The sequence below is a fragment of the Dromiciops gliroides genome, chromosome 4, assembly GCF_019393635.1.
Source record: "Dromiciops gliroides isolate mDroGli1 chromosome 4, mDroGli1.pri, whole genome shotgun sequence".
NCBI classification, from domain to species: Eukaryota; Metazoa; Chordata; class Mammalia; order Microbiotheria; family Microbiotheriidae; genus Dromiciops; species Dromiciops gliroides.
The window spans coordinates 233,140,615-233,163,214 of record NC_057864.1 but is presented as its reverse complement, the minus strand read 5'-3'; the positions used below and the strand labels follow the sequence as shown (position 1 = coordinate 233,163,214).

Sequence of the window (22,600 nt, the reverse complement as noted above, 5' to 3'; positions counted from 1 at the left end):
AGAAATGTTGTTACTGTTGAGTCATGTTTCGGTTGTGTCCAATTCCTCCTGACCCCATGTGGGGAATGAGGAAGCTGATTTGCCTAGAGTCACACAGCTAGTAAGTGTCAAGCCACATTTGAACTCAGGAAGGTGAGTCTTCCTGACTCTAGGCCCAGCACGATATATCCACTGCGACACCTAGCTGCCCTGAGGGGAAACAATCCTAGGACATTGGGAAGACATTGTACACACTGTTCTAGGAGATAGGGAGACCAATAAAGGAGAGAAGGGACCATTTTTCTTACCCCAATCATCATTCTTTCATCCTGAAGCATTTTTCTCAGTGTCAAGAGAAGGCTGTTGCAGTCTGGGACAGATGACTGGGTCCAGGACAGATCTTTGGGGATGCAATATGGTACAGTGGGAAAAGCAGTGCTCCTTTTTTACTCATCTGTAAAATTCGAAGGTTGTAGTAGCTAAATTCCAAGGTTCCTTTCAGGTCTGTTTAAATCTGTAGTCCTGTTTAGAGTCTTATAACCCTTACCAATATCTTCTCTTCCTGCAGCCCTGGTGGGTAGAGAGGGTGGGCGGCTGGAGCAGTTGCAGTATGAGGTTCGAAAAGGCTCTGTTGTCAACGTGAACCCCACTAACACTCGGCCTCACAGTGACACCCCTGAAATTCGAAAGTATAAAAAACGATTTAACTCAGAGATCCTCTGTGCTGCCCTATGGGGTAAGTGGAGCTGGGAGAAGGGAAAGATGCTAGACCTAAGCTGGGGAAATCCATATATCCCTGGCAGGAGGGTGGATTGGGTTCATTTATTAGTCGAGTAGAAAAATGAGTTCCAAATAATGTCTTTACTTTCTTAATTAGGTTTGCCAGAAGGAAGGGAGTGTGTGATTCCTGGGATGTTAGTCCCAAATTAGAAATAGAGGGCAAGAAAGACCCTATTCCCCTCTCACTGGGTGATATGGGGCTTTGTGCTTCAGGTGTGAACCTGCTGGTGGGCACAGAGAATGGGTTGATGTTGCTGGATCGAAGTGGACAGGGGAAAGTGTATGGGCTCATCGGACGGAGACGTTTCCAGCAAATGGATGTCCTGGAAGGGCTTAACCTGCTCATTACCATCTCAGGTATTTAAAGGGTGGGTAGGATGGAGAGACATCTGGGAGAAGGGGCTAGAAGTTGGAAGGAATTGACGTCCACCATCTCAAGTACTGTGGATTTGAGCTAAAGAAAAAATTAAACCCACTCACCAAATCTCCTGGTATTGGCAAAGGGATGGGAGGGTGGAGAGTGGTAAGTGTGGGACAGAAGAGAGGAACAGAAGGAAGTGGAATGAATTTATCAACTGTAATAGATGGGGGCATAGTTGGGAGCAGGGAAAGAGTTGGGTTCCTTAAAAGGGTATATTTTATGTACTACCACCAGGGAAAAGGAATAAGCTTCGGGTTTACTACCTGTCCTGGCTCCGGAACAAGATCCTACACAATGACCCAGAGGTGGAGAAGAAACAGGGATGGACTACTGTGGGGGACATGGAGGGCTGTGGGCACTACCGAGTTGGTGAGAGGGAAATTTCACTGGTGGTTGTAAGGGACAGCAAGGGTGGGTGTTACCATGGCAGCAGTGGGACGCTATAGGAGAGGGGACACAGAAAGTAAACACTATCCTGTGGGAGGGGTGGAATAGAGGGCGGTGAACACTACCTACCACATGATGAGCATTGTACTCTAAGCTCAAGATCTGGGAGGGCTTGAGGCAGAAACACTGGGGAAGCATTTGAAGGAGAGTTGGGAAAGCAGTTATAAAGGTGTGTATTCACCTGACCCCTTCTCATACAACACCCCCACCCCACTCTCCTCAGTGAAATACGAACGCATTAAGTTCCTGGTAATTGCCCTGAAGAACTCAGTGGAGGTGTATGCTTGGGCCCCCAAGCCCTACCATAAATTCATGGCTTTCAAGGTAACACCTGCCAGCCACATCCCTTCTGCTCCCCCAAGTCCCATTTTCTCACTCTGAATCCCCCACTCCCTCCCCAATTTTTCTTTTACAGGGCTTTTACTGTTCCCCTCTACTCCCCATATTCCCCATCTCCAGCACCTCAATCTTGTTTTCAACTGTCCACCCCCATCCCTCTTGCCTCTTAGCCCCAGGCCCATTTCATCCTCTCCACATCTTCCCAGCCCCAGCCCCTTCCCCATCTCACATCCACTCCTCGCCCTGAACTGCCCTGTCCCCTTCAGTCCTTTGCTGACCTCCCTCACCGGCCACTGCTGGTTGACCTGACGGTGGAGGAGGGGCAGCGGCTCAAGGTCATCTATGGCTCTAGTGCTGGCTTCCATGCTGTTGATGTGGACTCAGGGAACAGCTATGATATCTACATCCCTGTGCATGTGAGTTCGTGGGGAAAGTTGCTAAGTCTTTAAAGGGTATAGAGGCCTGGGGAGGAAGTAGAGATAGTGTTTGGATTTAATTTCTTCTCAATCCTCTACAGATCCAGAGCCAGATAACCCCTCACGCCATCATCTTCCTTCCAAATGCTGAAGGCATGGAGATGCTTCTTTGCTATGAGGATGAGGGGGTATATGTTAATACCTATGGCCGGATCATCAAGGATGTGGTGCTGCAGTGGGGAGAAATGCCTACCTCTGTAGGTGAGGAGCCTTCTCAGACCATGCCCCAAAAGTCATCCCACCCTCCAAACTGTTCTCAGAGCTCAGCCTAGTCTTCAGCTCCCATTCCTACATGACCTTTTCCCTAGAAGTTTCCATTCCTGAAATATCCTAGGGAAATAGGGATAGGGAGGGGGGAGGCCTAGATAGAAGAGTTTGTATTGTAAAATGGCACCAGGCCACTCCATTGTCTTTGACATCCTCTTTCCTCCCTGGAAGCCTATATCTGCTCCAACCAAATCATGGGCTGGGGTGAGAAAGCCATCGAGATCCGCTCCGTGGAAACTGGGCACTTGGATGGGGTCTTCATGCACAAGCGAGCACAGAGACTCAAATTCCTGTGTGAGAGGAATGACAAGGTGAGAGTTTTCCAGACCTCCCTCCACCCCCGAAAATGCCACTGACCACCCTCTCATCTGTCCCTTCAAGATAGACTAACATTCTTGAGTCAGCTCTGGTCGCCTGCCAACTACCACCACCACCACCATCACCACCACCACCACCACCACCACCATCACCACCACTGAGAGGGCTTTGGCCCCACCCCACCCCCTCCTCTGGCTCCCTTTTATAAACTCAAATGGTTTTCTTCCTGCTCGTTTGCCCCCTCACCTCTTCTAGGCAGAGGAGAGCCTTTCACCTCACAGGGAGCCCTGTTCCTCCCAGACTCCATTCCTTGTCTCCCTAATTTGCAGGTGTTCTTTGCCTCAGTTCGATCTGGAGGCAGCAGCCAAGTTTACTTCATGACTCTGAACCGTAACTGCATCATGAACTGGTGATGGGGGCCCCAGGCTGAGTTGGGGCAGGTGAGGTATATGTCCACCCTGGACATATAACCCACCTTTACTCCCTCCCCCCAGAAACAACAAGCCGGGCTTCCCAGGCCTCTTGCTCTCTACCCTCCCTGGGCTTTTGCTTTTTTTAGTTTGATTCACTGGAGCCTGCTGGGAACGTGACCTATGACCCCTGAAGCTTTTGTGATCACGTGACCTCCCCCTTCTTGCTCTCTCTCAAAAAAAAAACAAAAACAAAAACCTGTGCCTGCCTACCCCCACTTCTGGGTTGAGGTACAGCTTCTTCCCACCAGAAATTATTTGGGAACCAGCCCCTTTTCCCCTCTCTTTCTCCCCCACCAAAGAGGAAAGTGCTTGGGAATACCTCCCTTCATTCTACTGCTGCTGTCTAGGGCAGAGTCCCAGGGCCCCTTTTTTTGCACGCCAGGGGGACTGACTCCCCCAATGAATGTACCAGACCCTGGGGGGGTGGCATAGAGACAGGGGTCACCAGTCACTCCAGGGGAAGGGAGGGGATGGTCCATGGGGACCGTTTCCTCATCACTCTCTGAAAGCACTTTAATCATCTCCCCCCCCCCACCTCCAGGGAATGGGGAGGGGGGCTGCCAGCCAAAATATTCCTCCCCCTTTCCAATCTTACCCCTCCTTTCCTGTCCTCCAATGCTCTTCCTTGATGGGGGGGACCATGGGGCTGGCTACTGCTCTCATCTACCCACCATTCCTACCTTGCTTGCATTTGTATATAGTGTGAGCAGCAAGTAGCCCCCTTAACCCTATTCCCTGCCCCCAATCTCAATGTAGTGGCCTTGGAAACTTCATTTGTTAATAAAGACAAAATTCAACCAGCTTCTCCTCCCATTGCTTTTTTTTTACTCAGGGAAACCAGCACTAGAATTAGAACTACAAAGATATATGTTCAATAATTCAGTCAATAATAAAGAGTCAATGGTCAGAACAGACTCCAAGATAAATGAATCAAGGGAACAGAAGCCAGGAATATTTGTATGGGGATGGGGTGTGTCAGAGTGGAGGAAAGGAGACAGCAACAGAGGAAACATTCTTGGAAGAGAGATGGGGGAAGTAGTTATCCAATTTCTCCTAGGAAGCTCTGATTACCCACCTTTCCCTACCTCTAACCTCTGCTAACCAACTATCAGGCCAAATGGGCCTCATAGCCAGGGCAGGGCTTCCCACCTCACTGCTGTCTGTTGTCCTCAGCAGGAAAAGATGTGGCCAAAAGGTCAAACACCACAAGACAAAACACCATTCCAGGGGGCAGTCAGCAGAAGCAAGTTTTATTGAGGGGAAATATACAAGAAGCAGTCAAGGAAGATGGAAACAGGTCAGGTCCACTGTGTGCTCTGGAAGGAGGGCCAAAACTAGTAATGCACACATAGTGGGTTTTTATAGGATTGTCTGGGTCAAGCAAGATGGGATGTTTTTTGGTGGGGGAAAAGGGAACTGGGAACTTGGGCTTGGTGTTCAGGTTGGTCAAGATTAGATGGTTCATTGGATAGAGTATGGTCACACTACCTGTGTGACCCTGGGACAAATCACATAACCTCTCTGTGCCTCTGTTTCCTCATCTTTAAAATGGACATAATAGCTCATAGAGCTGTGAGGATCAGATGAGGTAACATGCAAAGTGCTTTGCAAACATTAAAGCACTATATAAGTGCTAGCTATTATTACTATTATTGTTGGTGTTGATTGGGGGTGGGGAGTCAAAAGGGGAATGCCTGGGAAAGTGGTAGGCTAGTTAATATTCAAACTCTCATCCACTGGGAAAAGAGACTTTAATACAGGCTAAAAGGCTTTGGTCATAATTCAGGGGATTCATGGTGGGAGGCCAGGGGTTAGTGGAGCCTGGGCTGCTTCATATATGGGTCAGGAGGCTGCTGAGGTCCTTATACTACAGAATAAGAGAGAGGCCTCAGTGTGAGTCATTGTCAATGGAACAAAAATAACTAAGTAAAGGAAGTGGGTCAGCACAAATCTAGAAGTCCAAGAAGATTTTGGGGAGGCGGAAGTGAAATATGGGAAGTCTCCTTTTCACTTGGGCCTTAATGACTATGGTCACTGATGGTTTTATTTCATGATGGGACTGGCCACAAGGCTCAAGATGAAGAGACCTAGTCAAAAGGGCAGTCTACATACAAGGGGGGAAAGGCAGGTCAGGCACTCGATTCAGGTGACCCCCAAGAAAGATGAGGCCTGTGCCAAACCCAAAGAGCACCAGGGCTGCCCAGAAGCAGACGTTGTCCAAGGCCTTTCCCACGAGGACCCAGCTGGAAACTTCCTGGAGAAGGGTAATAGGCACTAAGGTTGGTCTCCCTAAGCACACAGGCTTGGCCAAGTAACCCAGGAAAGCCCAAAGTTAAACGCAGGCACAACAATGACACCAGCCTCCCAGCAGTTCCTCCCACTAGACACTCCATTTCAGGGCCCTGAGCATTTTTTCTTGCTGTCGATCGAAGTCAATTATCATTCCACCCTGGCCACTTCAACCCCTTTAATGCTAGTGCCTTCCTTCAGTATGGTCTCCAATTTATCCCATGTCTTGTTTGTATGTTGTCTCCTCCTTTGGATTGTGAGCTCCTTGAGAGCAGGAATTGTCTTTTGCCTTTCTTTGTATCCTTAGTGTTTAGCACAGTGCCTGTTTTGTAGTAGACAGAACCATAATAAATGCTTGTTGACTTGGTGCTGAACCTTCCCTACCTCCCCAGAGTCTTCCTGCTCCCGCATGCTTTCCGCTAAGAAGTTCACCGCATCTACACAGCAACGAATCTCTGATGCTGCAGTTCCCAGACTCTGACATAGTGCGGCAGTGGAAGTAGCTGAGGGAGGAAGGAAAGGGGGGTATTTAGATTCCCTCCAAACTCAAAGCTCTTCCACATCCCTGGACCTCTAATGACCCTGTCACCTGGCCCCGGCCCATGCCGATGTCTCTGCCCTTCAAATAGCAGCTCACTCCGGGGCTTCCTCAGGATCAATTCCTCCGCACGGAGCAGAATTCCCAGGGAGGAAGCCCTCCGTTGGGAAGAACCCGCTCCTGGCGTCGGTGGAGGTGGCATAGAACCCCAAAGACCTGGCAAGAGCTCTAAGAAAACCTGGAGGAGAGGAAATACGCGTGATTTCTGCAATGCGGCCCATCTTTTACCCCTAAACTGCCTCGCCATACACACCTAGAAGCACGCGCCCCATTCCCCGCAAAGGCTTACATAACGTAACCGAGGGGACATGATGTGAGTGTTTGGCGTCCTTAGGGACACGTTGAGCACGATGACGCAATTCATGACAATCAGTGCGGCTACCACCATGACGAAAATGAGATACCTGAGACAAGGGAGATGGAGTGGCTGTAATGTCTTCGTCTTTTTTGTCTCCAACCCAAGGCAAGGGGAGGGAGGGAAGAAGGGTTCCAACTCCCTCAATCTGGGTGACATCTCAATCGATCGACGTCAAGTAAATTATCATTCCACCCTGGCCACCTCAACGCTGAGAACTTGAACCAACATTTCGGGAACAGCTCTACATCACCATCACCGTCTCATGAGCCTTCCTCCCTCACAATGCAGTATTTGTGCTTCGGGATAGGATGTGACATGACAGCCGTAAAGTTCTGTTCCATAAGGAGCTGGAAGCCCCTTCCCTCCCAGCAGCTCCTCCCACGTGAAAGTCCTCTAATTGCCCTACGTTCTGACCCTGCCTTAGAGGAACCGCCTCATCTAAGAAGACGTCCTCGGGTTCCTCGACGCTCTGCTATGGGTCTATCGCGACCACAGCTCCACGGAGTTGTAAGCCCAAACGTTCTTTGGCCCTTCTGTCCTCCCGTAGCCTTTCTGTGACCCATCCATTACCTTGTCTCTTCCTTTGCCTCCAAGTTCCTCTCCCCGATCTGCGAGTGAACCTCTAAGTAGAGTTCACATCCCAGTGAAACTCCTCTTTTCCTAAAGTCTATTCATCTAAGCCCAGCAGCAAACCCTTCAGTCAAATGAAGGGTCTGGATGTCGATGATGTCCAAGATTCCTTCCAATGCTAACATTCGGTTTTAGGATTGATTCGATGATTAGCGTGGAATCCTTAGAGTCTGCGGATGGCCCGCAACCCCGAAATTAAGCCTCTGGTGACTCCCTACCTCCCCTTCTCCCAAAGACATTCTCGGTGACTTCTCTCACCAGCCCCCATTTCTATGCTCCCTGGAGTTGGCCCTGGATACAGCCTATGAATATCTGGAGTTGGGGCTGAAGAAGCTGAGACCCCAGGGGCCTGGGGACCAGGACCGGGAGAAGGGGTAGCTGCCAGAGCGAGAAGGTTCACACGAAGAGTCACACAGCTCCCCACCCTCTCCAGAACCCTCCTTGACGCTGGTGCTGAGAGAAGCAATGGGAAGTGCCTTGAGCTTTGGAACTACCCTGCTGCAGGTGAGAGGTGGGAAGGAAAAGGAACGGTTCACCTGTCAGCAAGACTGAGCTTGGGGCTATGTGTAAGGGAACCCTGGGAATTTACGGTGTACTCTGCCCGTATTCTCAGATCTCAGCCCTATGGCTACAGCTGGAGACTTGGCGCCTCTGTGGCTGCAGCGGCCGAAGCCACAAATCGAGCTCGGGGAACCCTGGGTGATTGTTGTCCCGAGTGGCAGCGGCTGCAGGCAGGGACGTGAGGGAGGCGGGAGCCTCAGCCAAAACTAGCGTGCAGCTCCTCTTCCGCGGGGCATGGTTCTGTTTGCCAGCAGGGCTGGGATTTACGGGAATTCACACTGCCCCGGGAAGACCGCTTCGTTCCTATGGCCCTGGCGCATTGGGCTGAGCAGCGAGAAACGCGTGAGTTAAGATTGGACCTGCAAGTGGGGATGTGGGTGAGAAGGTGAACGAAGTGGAAGCAAGAATAAAGCGGGAGGAGGGGGGTACCCCCCAATCTGGGCGCCGTGGGTCGGCTGGAGTTGGTTAGCCGCTCCTTTATTTAGCAGAAACATTCCGGAGAGCTCGAGATGAAACAGAGGTGGGGAAAGGTATCTGGGAACTGTAGCCTCTCCACCAATGGAAATAAAGCAGCGGGGGAAACCCGGCTTTAAACCTTTCTCTTTTCGGTGCCTTTTCCCCGGCCTGACTCCGCCCCCTTTCCTACAGACTCCCTTTAGTTTTCTCCCCCATCTCGAAACAACTGTTCTCCCTTCAGCCCAGCTTTCCTCTTGGCTCATCTTTTCACTTTCCGTCCTCCTCTCCATTTCCGCTGATCTCTGCCCTTTCCTCCTGGCTTCATTCCCTAGGCTCAGATCCAGCCTCTTGCCCCGCTTACCTCCCCAACAGCGGGACGCTCAGAGAAGTCTCTGGGATTTTTGTAGCCATGAGGAACAGGAAAACGGTCTGGGCCAGGAGGACCGAGATGGAGACTGTGCACTTCTGCCCACCCGCTGAAAAGGGTTGCGGTGTGAGTTCTGATTCTGCTGCTCCCCCCGCCATCCCCCCCGCCCCGACACACACACCGCCCGACCACCTCGCCCTGCCCTATCTCCGTACGGAAAGGGCTGCTGGAGCCAGCCTTAAGTTATGACTGAGGTGAACAGGACCGTCTCCAGCGGTGGGAGAATTTGTGGGCAGCCTTGTGAATGAAGCCACCTCCCCTTGGTCCCGTTACCCTGCGCGGGAAGGAAGTAGACTAGGAGTACGAGGCCTGAGATGAGAACACAGGGCACGATGATATTGATGACGTAGAAAAGGGGCTTCCTACGGATGATGAGCGTGTAGATGACTTCAATGTTCCCTGCATCATCCACTGAGCGGTCATCATGGTACCAGATCTGCCCAGAACAGAAATCGATAGCCCACTCGCCATTCTCTGTGGATGAGGGAAATCAATCAGCCAACCCTTGTTTGCCGAACATCTGTGGCCACGTATGTCACACGTGCTTAGCACTGGGCCGGGGTAACGGGTTAGGAGATACAGACAGACTGAAACCACATCCGGCCCCTCGAGCTGGAAGCCTTGTTGAAGGTGGAGGCATGGAGGAGATGGGTCTAGTGCTTGAGAAAAGATTGAGAGGACAAAAACAAGTGCAAAAGAACTAGGTCTGTAACAGGTGGAGAGAGCACGTATGGGTATGGGAAATAGGAGTCCTGAGGTTGAAAGTCTCACTCACTAAAAATGGGATGATGATAATAATCCCTGCTTGCCTTGCAGGGTTGTTAATGGTGATAACCAAAAGAGGTAGCCTAGGGTAGTGGGAAGAGCACTTGTTTTACCGTCAAAAGACCCTTTGTTCTACCACTTTCTAGCCTAGCTATGTAATCCTTAGGGATCACTACCGACCATCGAAAGTCAGAGTTGAGAGGGACCTTAAAAATTATTTAGTTGGGGGCAGGTAAATGGAGCAGTTGATAGAGCACTGACCCTGGAGTCAGGAGGACCTGGGGTCAAATCCGACCTCAGACACTTAACACTTACTAGCTGTGTGAGCCGGGGCAAGTCACTTAACCCCAATTGCCTCAAAAAAAAACAAACAAAAAATTATTTAGTTCAACTTCGCAAGAGGGGAAGAGAGCTGCCTGAGGGCACACAACGGAGAATTAGAATGGCTTTACTCTGCGTCTTTGAAGGTGCGTAGTAACGCTCAAAGTGATATGGAAATGTGTTAACAGAACTTTTAAAATTGTCAGTTGCTAAACTGTAGGCATTATTATATAGAACAGGATTCTAGTAATGCTTCTAGGTTTTGGAGAAATCCTGTTTTCAGCAGGCCAGTAATGTTTGTTGATTTATAAAAGTGCCCCTAAACCTTCTCTCCTCAAGCCTCCCCCTCTTCCCATTCCCTCCACATGCTCAGAATAGAAAGGTAACCATTCCAGACATTCCAGTGAGCTCCTTTATGCTACCTCTCAAAACCCCTTGACACCACCCCTTCTTTACTCTCTTACTCCACTTTGATGGAGAGGAAACTTTTCTCCTCACCAAAGCTAACGCCCTCTACTCTCGATATATCAACTGTTCCAAACTCTTCCTACGGTGATCCTACCACTCCCTCAAGTTACATTAATATCCCTTCCTTTTTAGAAATTCCCACCGAATCCAATTCCTCTCCTTTTATTTTAATTATTTCATGATTTATAGCATATTCTTAATATGATGTCATCATATATTATGCTTATAATTTAATTATTATTTATTATGTTATGAACAAAAAAATCCCCTTTACATGGACCAAAAAAGAGCATAGTTGACCCCCAGACAAATGCTGTTTACACTACCATTGTAAAACTGAAATTCTATTACATAGTTTTTAAAAGTGCGCATTAAATTTAACACTAATGCTTGTACTGTCCTGCTTGTCTCCTGCTGAACTTCCCCCATCCCTCTTTTGTATATTTTAAATGTTTAATTTGTTTTTGGCATCACTATCACTGCCACCAACTTTCTCACTTCTCGACTCTTTGTAAAATCTTCCTTCCAACCTTCATCATCACTCAGCTGAAACTGTTCTCAGCAAAATTATCTTAACTGCCAAATCCAGTGGCCTTTTCTCAGTCTTTATATTTCTTGATCTCTGTACAGCATTTGACACCATTGATCGCCCTCTCCTTCTAGAAGTTCTCTTGTCTGAATTTTCATGACATTTCTCTTTCTCATTTTTCCTCCTAGCTAATCCTCAGACTTCTTTGCTTGATAATCCATCAGCCATGCCTATCTTCTCTCTATACTTTCTCCCAGTGATTTATATTATCAACTTCAATGTCATCTCTAAGCAGATGACTCTCAGATCCAATCCTATTTTTTCTTCTAATGTCAAGTCTCAAATCCCCAATTACCTAGAGGATATCTCCAATAAGAACAGGTAGTGTGGTACAGCAGAAAGAGGCCTGGATGTGGGAGCCAGAGCACATAGGTTCAAATCCTGGCTTTGCCACTTTGTGACTTCAGGTCCCCCAGGACCTCAATTTCCTTTTCTGTAAAATGCTGGGATTGGATTTGATTACCTCTAAGCTCCATTACAAAACTAAATCTATGATCCTACCATCCTATGTTCAAAAGAGAATTCATCTTCCCCCTCCAAAGCCACCTCTCCCTTACTTCCCTATTTATGTCAAGAGTACCTTCCACTCAAGTTCACTATCTTGGAGTCATCCTTTACTCCTCACTCTCCCTCACTCCCATTTTCTATCACTTTCTATGTCTTGTTAATTCTGCTTTCTTAAGATGTCTAGGATATATCTCTCATCTACTCCCAAAGCCACCACTTTGGTTCAAGCCTTCAGCATTTCAGCAATACCTGCTATGACTATTCAAATAGTCTCTACATTAATCTCCTCACCTCTAAGGCTTCCCTCCAATCCAGCCTCCACATATAGTTGCCAAAGTGACCCCGACACTCTAATGCTCAAGAAGCTTCAGCATACCCTCTCTCCTCAAGGAAAAAAAAAATTCAGACACCTCTGTTTGTCATTTAAAGTCCTTCATTATCTGCCTCCAGCCCCCCCCCACTCCCCGACCCAGATTTATTACAGGTTATTCCCCTTTACACATTGGACTAAATGTCTTCATTGCTACCCCTTTATCCACTGGGAGTGAAGTGGATAGAGTTCTGGGCCTGGAGTCAGGAAAACCTGAGTTCAAATTTGGCCTCAGACACTAGATGTGTGACTCTGGGCAAGTCACTTTAACATCTGTCTGCCTCAGTTTCCTCAACTGTAAAATGAGAATAATAACAAAAACTACCTCAAGGGTGGTTGTAAGGATCAAATAACATATTTATAAAGTGCTTAGCACATCACCTGGCACATAGTAGGTGCTTATTAAATACTTATTCCCTTCCTCATGCAGAACATTCCATCTCCAGGCTTTTTGCTTATTTTTAGATTCTGAACTTAAACACACACACATGTGCACACAATTACACACAGTATTTCCATACATGAGTAAAACATGAAAAGACCATTCTATATGAAATTATTAATCTATGCACAAGCAACCGTTTGCTCACAATTGGCATGCTCTGCCTCCTCCTCTCTGCCTCTTAGAACCCTGAGCCTCCTGCAGAGTTCAGCTGAAAGGTAACTTTACACATGAGGAACTTTCCTGATCCTGTCAGCTATTGGTGTTACCTCCAACATTCGTTGCCCCAATAGAATGTAAGCTCTTTGAGGGCAAGGACCGTTTTCTTTTTTGTCTTTGTATCCATCTTGTTTAGCCTGACACATAGGAGATGAACAATGGCTTGTTGATTGATCAATACTCTACTCAATAAACTCCAGTGGCTTCTAGGGAGAAATTATAAATGCCTTTATTTAGCTTTTCTTTCCCAGACTACCTTGCTTTTAACTATTTGGGGGGGGGGGGCCGGGCAATGGGGGTTAAGTGACTTGCCCCAGGTCACACAGCTAGTAAGTATCAAGTGTCTGAGGTCGGATTTGAACTCAGGTACTCCTGAATCCAAGGCTGATACTTTATCCACTGCGCCACCTAGCTGCCCCACTTTTAACTATTTTTAAATTGGTATTATCTTTACATTCTGTATATCATATATACACACACACACACACACACACACACACATACACTCTCTTCATTTTAGTGCCTTCCTTTCTTCATTATTCCCATTGGTCCTATTTAGAAATATATCGGGGGCAGTTAGGTGGCGCAGTGGATAGAGCACTGGCCCTGGAGTCAGGAGTACCTGAGTTCAAATCCAGCCTCAGACACTTAACACTTACTAGCTGTGTGACCCTGGGCAAATTACTTAACCCCAATTGCCTCACCAAAAGAAAAAAGAAAAAAAGAAATATATCCTAGATCCCTATTTATCCTTGCTTCACATATATTTGTATGTTGTCCTCGAGAGCAGGGGGGCTGCCCTGTCCCTCTTTTGCTTCCCCAGAGCTTAGCACAGTGCCCAGTACATAGTTGGCATTTAATAAATGTTTCTTGATTGTTGTACTTGGCTCCACTATAAACTCCTTGCAAATAGGAATTTGTATTCTTTTCATTTGAATCCCCAACATCCAAGACAATCCAGGGCACTTAGTAGACACTTCATAAATGCTTATTGATTGTTCCCATCAACAGATCCCTTCCCTTGCAGCATTTCCTCCCCCACTGCCCCTGAAAAGCTGGAGTACTGGACAGTTACCCGTATAGGCCTCCTCATCAATCTGGATTTTGTTTAGAATCTGGCCAGACTCCTCCGAGAAAACAATTTCCACTTCTGCAGCGCTGTATGTCTGAGACCTTAAGAGGAAGTACTGAAGAATGGGTCAGTCGTCTCCCTGTACCCGGCTTGTAAGGATATCTACAACCCACACCCTAGCCTGGGCCCCCCCTCTCAAGACCCCACCCTTCCCAAGGTTCACCCCCTTCAAGACCCCACCCCTTACCCTTGCCCTACCGAAACACTAGGGAGCAGTTTTGCCAGTCGAAGGGGAAATAGGTGACTTCCACTGCGCAGGTGCTGCGGTAGATGGCTGGGGGGAGCCAGCTCACAAAGCCACCTTCACTCACCAGCACATTGGCTTCGTAGGCCACTCCGAACACGCCGTCTATGCTATCAGGACAAAGGACCCAAGCCTCTGGCATACACCCACTGCTCCGCACCCCAACCCCCCTCCAGGGCTTCTTCTGACCCAATTCACGATCTTCCCATAACCCACCACCACCACCAAGGGATCCAGGAGTCCAGGCTCCCAGCCTCCTAAATACTCCTGTGTTCAGGTCCCTGACACCTCCCCAATCTCTTCAGGACTTCAGGCATCCAACCCCTCCCTAAGTATGAAGTTTTCCCCAGTTGCCCGAATCCCTGAGGATCTCAGGTGTCCAGGTCCCTAGCCTTGTGGATATATGGAGTTTGTGATGGTCTTGCCTGACTCAGAGAAGAATGTCATCTGTGCTGCCCTGTACATCTGAGACCTGCCAAGGAAGATCTGGGAGCCTGCCTTACCCCATTTCCTTTTCAGGGACAGGGCTACAAGCTTCTCAGATATTTGGGCTCCCTGGCCTCAAATCCCCTCAGCCTTCCAGCCCCTCCAGCCCCCCCACCCCACCCCAATCCCTTTGGATTTCAGGTGTCTTCTCCTAACTTGTTCTCCAGCACGATGTCAGGGAGCCATACAAGGTTAGCAGGAACTCTCAGGGTTGTGATGCCCCCAAAGTCCTTACTGCTGTAGTTGAGTCGATAGTCACTCCAGTCCTGGGAGATTGGGGCAAAAGGGATGGGGTAAAGGCTTTCTCTGCTTTGCAGCCCCCTCCTCCACATATCATTAAGCAGGATTAGAGTTTTCCCTCAGAGGTGTGAGGTGGGAACCATCAAGATGATTGTGTACCACAGCCCTCTGCCCCCATCACCAAACCCCTACTCACAATTCCAATCCAAACACTGGTTGTGAGAGTCTCCTGTTTCTCATTCTTAGGAGATTGAGATGAGGAATAATAAAGGGGGAAGGAGATTAATGAGAGACCAGAGATGGAATTTGGGGTCACAAAAAGGGTTTTGGGGGAGATGGGAGAGGAGTTAGTTAAGAAGAGGGGCAGGAAAAAGGTGGGAAGCTGAATCTTACCAAGGAGATGAGGTTGGTCAAGGTGACCTTGAAATTGACAGAGACTTTTTCTTCTGGCCACCTCACTGGCCTCCTGGTAGGGTCATAGTTACTGAAGAGATGGTGATAAAGTCGAAGTTCTTCACTCTTCCCCCATCCAAGGCCTGGAAGACAGGACAGGGAGGTCTTCTAAGAAGACAGGCCCTGGGCCACTTCCCTACAACCAGCCTCTTGTTTTCACTCTACATCTTGTGCTTTTTTCTCTTTGTTCTCTTGATTCTTTTTCGCTGGGACTCTCTTTTTGTTTCTGTTTCTGTCTCTGTCTCCCATTTGTCTATCTAATTGTATGTCTCAGTCTCTGTGTATCTCCTTTCTGTCTCTGTCCCTTCTCTGACTCTCTCTCTCTCTCCCTCTCTCTCTCTCTCTCTCTCTCTCTCTCTCTCTCTCTCTCTCTCTCTCTCTCTCCTCCCTCCCTCCTTTACCTCCCTCCCTTGCTGTTTCTGGCTCTGCATTAGTTTCTTTCAATCTTTGTCTCCTTTTGTTTCAGTGTCTGTTCTGTTACCACTGCCTCCGTACCCAAAAGCCCTTGAAGAAGCAGTATCCAGAGCAGAGTCCCCTCCATCTGCCCCATGGCTCCTCCAGGTTATTCTGAGCATTGACCAAGGGTAAAGGGAAGGACCATTTTAGCCAGCTTGGGGGGAGGGGTGTTAGTTCCGGCTGGGGCAAGGGAACTACTAACATTATCCTACTCCCTGCCCCCCCCCATCCCTACCACCTGCTTTGAATAGCAATGTCTTGGCTGCTTCCAAAGTACAACTGTTCTCCTACTATCTTTCTTCCTCCCCTAAATATCCCAGAATCTTTTAATCTCATCCTTAATCAGACTCTTTGTAACCTACTAAATAAAGTAGAGATTCAATCTTCTCCCAGCCATAAAAAGATAACCTCAGTTCAAATTCTGGCCTTGCTGCTACTTAGAGGCAACTTGAATAACTCAAACAAATGCTTGTTTTTATTTATTTACTTGGTTTTTAATAAAACTTTTGTTTGTTTTTAACATTCATTTTATTAAATATTGAGTTGCAAATTCTCTATTCTCCCCTACCTATTGAGAAGGCAAGCAAATGATATCAATTATATATGTGAAGTCATGCAAAATACATTTCCATATTAGCTATGCTGTTAAATAAATAAAAAAATAAAACAAGAAACATAAAGAAAATGAAAAAAGTATGCTTCAATCTGTACTTAGAGTTCATCCGTTTTCTCTCTAGAGGTGGATGGCATTTTTTCATCATGGGTCCTTTGGAAATGTCTTGGATTATTGTCTTGGTCAGAGTAATTAAGTCTTTCACAGTTGATCATTGTTACAAATATTGCTTACCATATACAGTTTTCTCCTGGTTCTGCTCACTTCACTTTGTGTCAGTTCATATGTCTTACAGGCTTTTCTGAAAACGCCCTGATGGTCACTTCTTTATAGCACAATAGTGTTCCATCACAATCATATACCACAACATGTTCAGCCAGTTCCCAAATGGCTACTATTGGTCATGTCTGACTCTTAGTGACCCCAGTTGGGGTTTTCTTGGCAAAGATACTGGAATGGTTTGCTATTTCCTCCTCCAGCTCATTTTACAAATGAGAAACTCCTGAATCCAGGGCCAGTGCTTTATCCACTGTGCCACCTAGCTGGTCCTCAGGTCACTTTCTATGGCATTTATAGATTCAAACAATATGCTGTGATAACAGAGCTGGGACACAGAATCAAATGAAAAAGCCAAATACTTCTCTGTGGAGATAGTTGCCACCATTTCCTTCTAACGATCCTCTTGATTCTTTCCAAGGTCTTTAGGTGCAGACAGAGAAATCCCAACCTCACACATTCATGGCTTATGAAAAGGAATTGCTTTACCTCACTTGTAGGCAGAGAGAATTCATGGTAGGATTCCCTTGCTAGCTTTTGTTCAGTGCTCTGTGTGGTCTCTATTCATCTAGGCTGCTCCATCTCTAAGTGAGAAGCCCAAATGCGGTAGAAAATGAGAGAGCAAAAAGGGAAAAAGAGTGCCCCTACATAAAGAGAGGTTTTTTGTCACATTGGGACAATTCTACTTCTTGTGTCTGCTCTCACAAAGAAATTAGGGGCAAATTCATTTCTGAGTGGATAGACTCAGGATTTTTGCTCCATTTAGCCCTCTCTAAGGAAAGCTAGGTGCCCAATGGATAGAGCGCTGAGCCTAGAATCAGGAAGACTCATCTTCCTGAGTTCAAATATAGCCTCCGAAACTTACTGGCTGTGTGACCCTTAGCAAGTCACTTAACCCTGTTAAGTCCTGATCTGAAAAATGAGCTGGAGAAGGAAATGACAAACCATTCCAGGATCTGCCAAAAAAACCCCAAATGGGGTCAAGAAAAGTCAGACACGACAGAAAAGACTGAACAACAAGAAGAACAAAAGCCTCTTCTGAATTATTCCAGGTCCATAAAAAGATTTAGTTTCAACAAAGTAAGGACCTCCTAGTGGGGATATGCCAGGGTTGAGGAGTGAAAAGGGAGAGAAAAATATAAGATGGTAGTAACTTGAAGAGGTTACAGGGTCAAGGGAAGGGTTTTTCGGTTTTGTTTTTGTTTTTGTTTTTAGTGAGGCAATTGGGGTTAAGTGACTTGCCCAGGGTCACACAGCTAGTAAATGTTAAGTGTCTGAGGCTGGATTTGAACTCAGATACTTCTGACTCCAGGGCCGGTGCTCTATCCACTGCGCCACCTAGCTGCCCCTTGTTTTGTTTTTTAAGGATGAAGACCTGAGCAAACTGTCGGCAACAGGGAAGGAGTCTGTAAAGATTTTAAGACAGATTGAGAGGACAGAAAGTCCTTAAGGAGAGAGGAGAGGATTGAGGTTCAGTAGTGAGTTTGGTCTTGGCAAAAAGGGCCACCTCATCCTTTGAACCTGCAATACAAGGAAGAAAAAGACAATTGAAAACATAGAGATTTCAAGTATGGAGTAGGTGATTCAAGGGAACTCATAATTAATTTCAGTAAAGCAGGGCATTGGGTCTACCACCTGCTTAGACCCAGAAGCTTGTATAGCATTAGAGGCTTCAGAAGGTTTGGCACAACCATTGTGGGGGATGTGATGGTCAACCAGAGGTGAATAAAAGGATTTCTGTATAATGGTAGGCCCAGTTCACATGGTTTTATGATTTCCTCTAGCAGCATTCGGCAGCTCAAGAATAGAAAATAAAAGGCAGGTGGTGGGGGTACATTGGGGTTGAGGACTGGCAAGGTGGCATGAATGGCAAAGAACAAGAAGTACAAGGGATTCAAGCATGAGAGACAGTGTATATTTGAACTGTTTTGACAATAGGGCCAATCTTATAAAGGGATGTAATGAGAATAGAACAAGGGCACTAGACTCTGGGAGAATAAGGAAATATGAAGGTACTCATGGTAGGTACAAAAGTATCAGTCCTGATAAGGCTGTTGATAATGGTCTAGGCTGCCATTTTCTCTGGGGATAAATCTGATAATGTTCATTACATGATGCTTGTCAATCCTCTATCTCTTGGTTCTGAAATGGCTGGTAGAATAATGACATTTCTGCTCAAAAATTATCCCTACCAAGCAAATCCAGAGCTTCCTCTTGACTCAGACAACCAGTGTGGTATGCTTATTTAGGTTTATGAAAGTGGGAGAGCAATGACAAAGGATAGCAACGTATTTGGCAAGTTTAAACTCATAGGAATTAATTTTGATGCAAACAGCATTCTCAATGTATCTGCTATCGATGAGAGCATAGATAAAGAGACTAAGATTACTGCCATCAGTGACAAAGACTGACAGAGCAAAGGAGACAGGAAGCTAAGAAATGCAAGGCTGAAAAAAGCAGAAAGAAAGCAAGGAGTCTTCCAGAAACTCACTTCAATCTTATGCTTTCAACAAGATGGCTAGTGAAACTTTCGGTGCAAAAATGGTGATTTTGCAAAGACAAATGTACAATCTTTACCAAATAGAATGGAATGCTAACTAGCTTGATAAGAACTGGACTTCTGAGAAGGAAGACTTTAAACATCAGCACAAAAGAATTAGAGAATTTTTGAGGCATCTGCAATCTCATCATTACTAAGCTATATCAGAGTATAAGGGGCTGGCCAGGTGGACTCCCAGCTGTAGAGCTGCCCCATTCAGAAATGCCTTTTCTGTACTCACCAGTGAAAAGGTCCACTAGGGGCAGCTAGGTAGCGCAATGGATAAAGCACTGGCCCTGGATTCAGAAGGACCTGAGTTCAAATCCGACCTCAGACATTTGACACTTACTACCTGTGTGACCCTGGGCAAGTCACTTAACCCTCATTGCCCTGCCCCCCCCAAAAAAAGTTGGGGGGAAGTGATGCACACAGACAGGTTTATCGAATAGCCATGTGTAAATAAATTCTAGGCATTCAGAATGCTCGACTGTGTGCAGAGACTGAAAAGTGAATATTGTACTTTATCAGAACTTTTCCTGAAGAATAAAAAATTATCTTAAATTGGTATAAAAAGTTTCCTCACAAGGCATCCTATACATCAATGAAATCACAGATCTTTCCCCCCCAAAAGTTATAAATCTAAGTTTTTTGGATTTACCATTTGTTAAAGTTAAGTTCTTAATAAAGTACTTATTTTTCAAAAATATAATTTGTTCATCTGAAGGCAATCCTGTTCTAATGAAGCAAAACCATATTAATACATGGCATGAGCAAGAACACAGGATTATAAACTCCATGGTGAAAAGCATCTAGAATGACTCTGAACAAATCACAATTCTTTTTGCCCAGGGTCACACAGCTAGTAAGCGTTAAGTGTCTGAGGCCAGATTTGAACTTAGGTCCTCCTGACTCCAGGGCCAGTGCTCCATCCACTGTGCCACCTATCTGCCCCAAATCACAATTCTAATCCCCTTCTCTCTCTTGCACTCAAGTTCCCTCATCATGGCATGTCTTGGAGTTAAACCTCAGTTCTCTAAAGCCATGTCACTGGATCACAAACTCTGACAAGTTCTACCATACTGTAACTAGGCCAAGTGAAGACATGTCAACTGTCTCAGGATGAGCCTGGCTAAGTCTGGGGAGACTTTGGCAGCAGCAACTCTGCAAATGTTGATGGCATAACAACCCACTGTTTGATGGCCAGGTGGGTGACATCTCACCCCGCCCACAGTGTTCTTTGGTATTTTTAAGGACATTGAAGATATAGATGTTTCAAATAGAGACACAGAGGCTCTCTGCAAATGGCTCTAGTAACCACCAATAGTTTTCCACTAAGTTTAGAAAGTGGTTCCCCTACCTGCCACTTCCATTTAGTTGATGAGCTTTTGCTTCAAGAAGTATACAAATATACAAATTTACTCCCTCGACATTCCTTCTGTCCTTACTTCACACTACCTCTGTTTCTAGACAGGGAAAGAGTGTATAATTTAGCTCTGTTCCTATAGAGCAGGGCTTGTTGAACTTTTTCCACTCACCACCCCTTTTTGCCATGATCCCAACATCCAGTCATACTACCCCATATGGAGTCTCAGTTTAAGAAGCTTTCCTATGGAGCATGGTTCCAGTTCCAAGTCCAAAATCTCCTTCTGGCTTCAATCAAAGGCACCCTAACTTCTCACAGCTTCCCTGCCAGTCTGGTGGGCTGCAGCATCCTTTTTGAAATCCTGGCTCCTACAAAATACTTGGGCATGTACCTGCCAAGACAAACCCAGGAACTCTATGAACACAATTACAAAACACTTTTCACACAAAATCAGATCTATATAATTGGAAAAATATAAATTGCTCACGGATAGGCTGAGCTAATATAATAAAATGAAAATTCTACCTAAATTAATTTACATATTCAATGCCATACCAATCAGACTACCTAAAAATTATTTTATTTAGAAAAAATAATAAAATTCATCTGGAAAAACAAAAAGTCAAGAATATCAAGGGAACTAATGAAAAAAAATTCACAGGAAGGTGGGCTAGCCATACCAAATTTGAAGCTATACTATAAAGCGGCAGTCATTAAAACTAGGTGGTGCAGTAGATAAAGCACCGGCCCTGGATTCAGGAGTACCTGAGTTCAAATCTGGCCTCAGACACTTGACACTTACTAGCTGTGTGACCCTGGGCAAGTCACTTAACCCCCATTGCCCCGCAAGAAAAAACAAAAAAAAAACCAAAAAAACAAATTTAGGGGCAGCTAGGTGGCGCAGTGGATAAGCACAGGCCCTGGATTCAGGAGTACCTGGGTTCAAATCCGGCCTCAGAAACTTGACACTAACTAGCTATGTGACCCTGGGCAAGTCACTCAACCCTGATTGCCTCCAAAATAAGTAAGTAAATAAATGAACGAATAAAAAAAAAAGAAAGAAAGAAAAGAACAAATCCTGCCTCAGACGCTTGACACTTACTAGCTGTGTGATCCTGGGCAAGTCACTTCACCCCAATTGCCTCACCAAAAAAAAAAACCCAAAACTATTTGGTACTGGCTAAGATATAGAGCGTTGGATCAATGGAATAGGTTAGGCACAGGAGACTACAGTAATCTACTGTTTGATAAACCCAAAGACTCCAGCTTCTGGGATAGGAACTAATAATTTAACAAAAACTGCTTAGAAAATTGGAAGATAGTATGGCAGAAACTAGGCATACACCAACATCTTATACCTTATACAAAAATAAGGTCAAAATGGGTCCCAGAATTAGACATAAAGGGTGATAATAGATAAATTAGGAAAGGAAGGAATAGTTGACCTCTCAGATCTATGGAGAGGAAAACAATTTATGTCCAAACAAGAGATAGAGAATATTATGAAATGCAAGATGGAAGACTTTGATTACATTAAATTAAAGTTTTTGTACAAACAGAAGCAATGCAGCCAAAATTAGAAGGGAGGCAGAAAATGGGGAAACAATTTTTACAGCCAGTATTTCTGATAAAGGTCTCATTTCTAAAATATATCAAGAACTAAATCAAATTTATAAGAATCCAAGTCATTCCCCAATTGAGAAATGATCAAAGGATATGAACAAGCAGTTTTCTGATGAAGAAATCAAAGCTATCTATTGCCATATGAAAAAATGCTCTAAATCACTATTGATTAGAGAGATGCAAATTAAAACAACTCTCATGTACCACCTCACACCTATCAGATTGGCTAATATGACAAAAAAGGAAAATAATAAATGTTGGAGAAGCTGTGGGAAAATTGGAACGTTAATGCATTGTTGGTGGACCTATGAACTGATCCAACCATTCTGGAGAGCAATTTGGAACTATGCCCAAAGGACTATGGGACTGTTCATACCCTTTGACCCAGTAGTACTACTGCTAGGTCTGTATCCCAAAGAGACCATAGAAAAGGGAAAAGGACCTACATGTATAAAAATATTTATAGCAGCTCTCTTTGTGGTGGCAAAGAATTGGAAATCGAGGGAATACCCATCAATAGGGGAATGGCTAAACAAATTGTGGTATATGAATGTAATGGAATACTATTGTGCTGTAAGAAACGATGAGCAAGAGGAGTTCAGAGAAATCTCAAAGTACTTACATGAACTGATGCTGACTGAAAGAAGCAGAACCAGAACATTGTACACAGTAACA

At 45.8% G+C, this 22,600-nt stretch overlaps 3 protein-coding genes across 12 annotated transcripts in view; 2 read left to right on the top strand and 1 right to left on the bottom strand.

Annotated features, from left to right (window-relative positions):
* The window catches only part of MINK1 (misshapen like kinase 1), a 50,109-nt gene extending 45,809 nt beyond the window's left edge, over window positions 1-4,300 (top strand). For all 10 annotated transcript variants that reach the window (XM_043964692.1, XM_043964689.1, XM_043964687.1 and 7 more), the window contains 8 exons: window positions 548-715; window positions 973-1,116; window positions 1,415-1,549; window positions 1,851-1,951; window positions 2,233-2,382; window positions 2,484-2,643; window positions 2,881-3,020; window positions 3,357-4,300. In XM_043964692.1, the coding sequence (XP_043820627.1) occupies window positions 548-715; window positions 973-1,116; window positions 1,415-1,549; window positions 1,851-1,951; window positions 2,233-2,382; window positions 2,484-2,643; window positions 2,881-3,020; window positions 3,357-3,440 (1,082 nt within the window). In that variant the 3' untranslated portion in view covers window positions 3,441-4,300. The remainder of the gene's footprint in view (window positions 1-547; window positions 716-972; window positions 1,117-1,414; window positions 1,550-1,850; window positions 1,952-2,232; window positions 2,383-2,483; window positions 2,644-2,880; window positions 3,021-3,356) is intronic.
* A 219-nt stretch (window positions 4,301-4,519) lies between these two features.
* On the bottom strand, window positions 4,520-15,632 carry CHRNE (cholinergic receptor nicotinic epsilon subunit). The gene is made up of 12 exons (XM_043999768.1): window positions 15,551-15,632; window positions 14,996-15,138; window positions 14,799-14,843; window positions 14,519-14,628; window positions 13,831-13,986; window positions 13,576-13,673; window positions 9,093-9,293; window positions 8,754-8,868; window positions 6,677-6,791; window positions 6,379-6,565; window positions 6,174-6,292; window positions 4,520-5,754 (listed from the first exon to the last, which is right to left on the bottom strand). Exons 1-12 carry the CDS (start codon window positions 15,603-15,605, stop codon window positions 5,605-5,607), a joined length of 1,494 nt encoding a protein of 497 aa, XP_043855703.1. The 5' UTR covers window positions 15,606-15,632; the 3' UTR covers window positions 4,520-5,604.
* C4H17orf107 (chromosome 4 C17orf107 homolog) lies at window positions 6,806-8,264 on the top strand. Its single transcript, XM_044000852.1, is given in 5 exon segments — window positions 6,806-6,816; window positions 7,170-7,252; window positions 7,611-7,749; window positions 7,792-7,879; window positions 7,989-8,264. Coding segments are annotated over 5 exon segments (597 nt in total).
* Window positions 15,633-22,600: the final 6,968 nt, after the last annotated feature.

Excerpts from the sequence above, each read along its gene's own strand:
- CHRNE (XM_043999768.1), bottom strand. The coding sequence starts at position 15,605 with ATGGGGCAGATGGAGGGGACTCTGCTCTGGATACTGCTTCTTCAAGGG. Across the intron at positions 6,792-8,753 it reads AGCGTCCCGCTGTTGGGGAG|GTATCTCATTTTCGTCATGG; the intron begins GTAAGCGGGGCA and ends CCCTTGTCTCAG. Across the intron at positions 6,566-6,676 it reads TGTCCCCTCGGTTACGTTAT|GTTTTCTTAGAGCTCTTGCC; the intron begins GTAAGCCTTTGC and ends CCTCTCCTCCAG.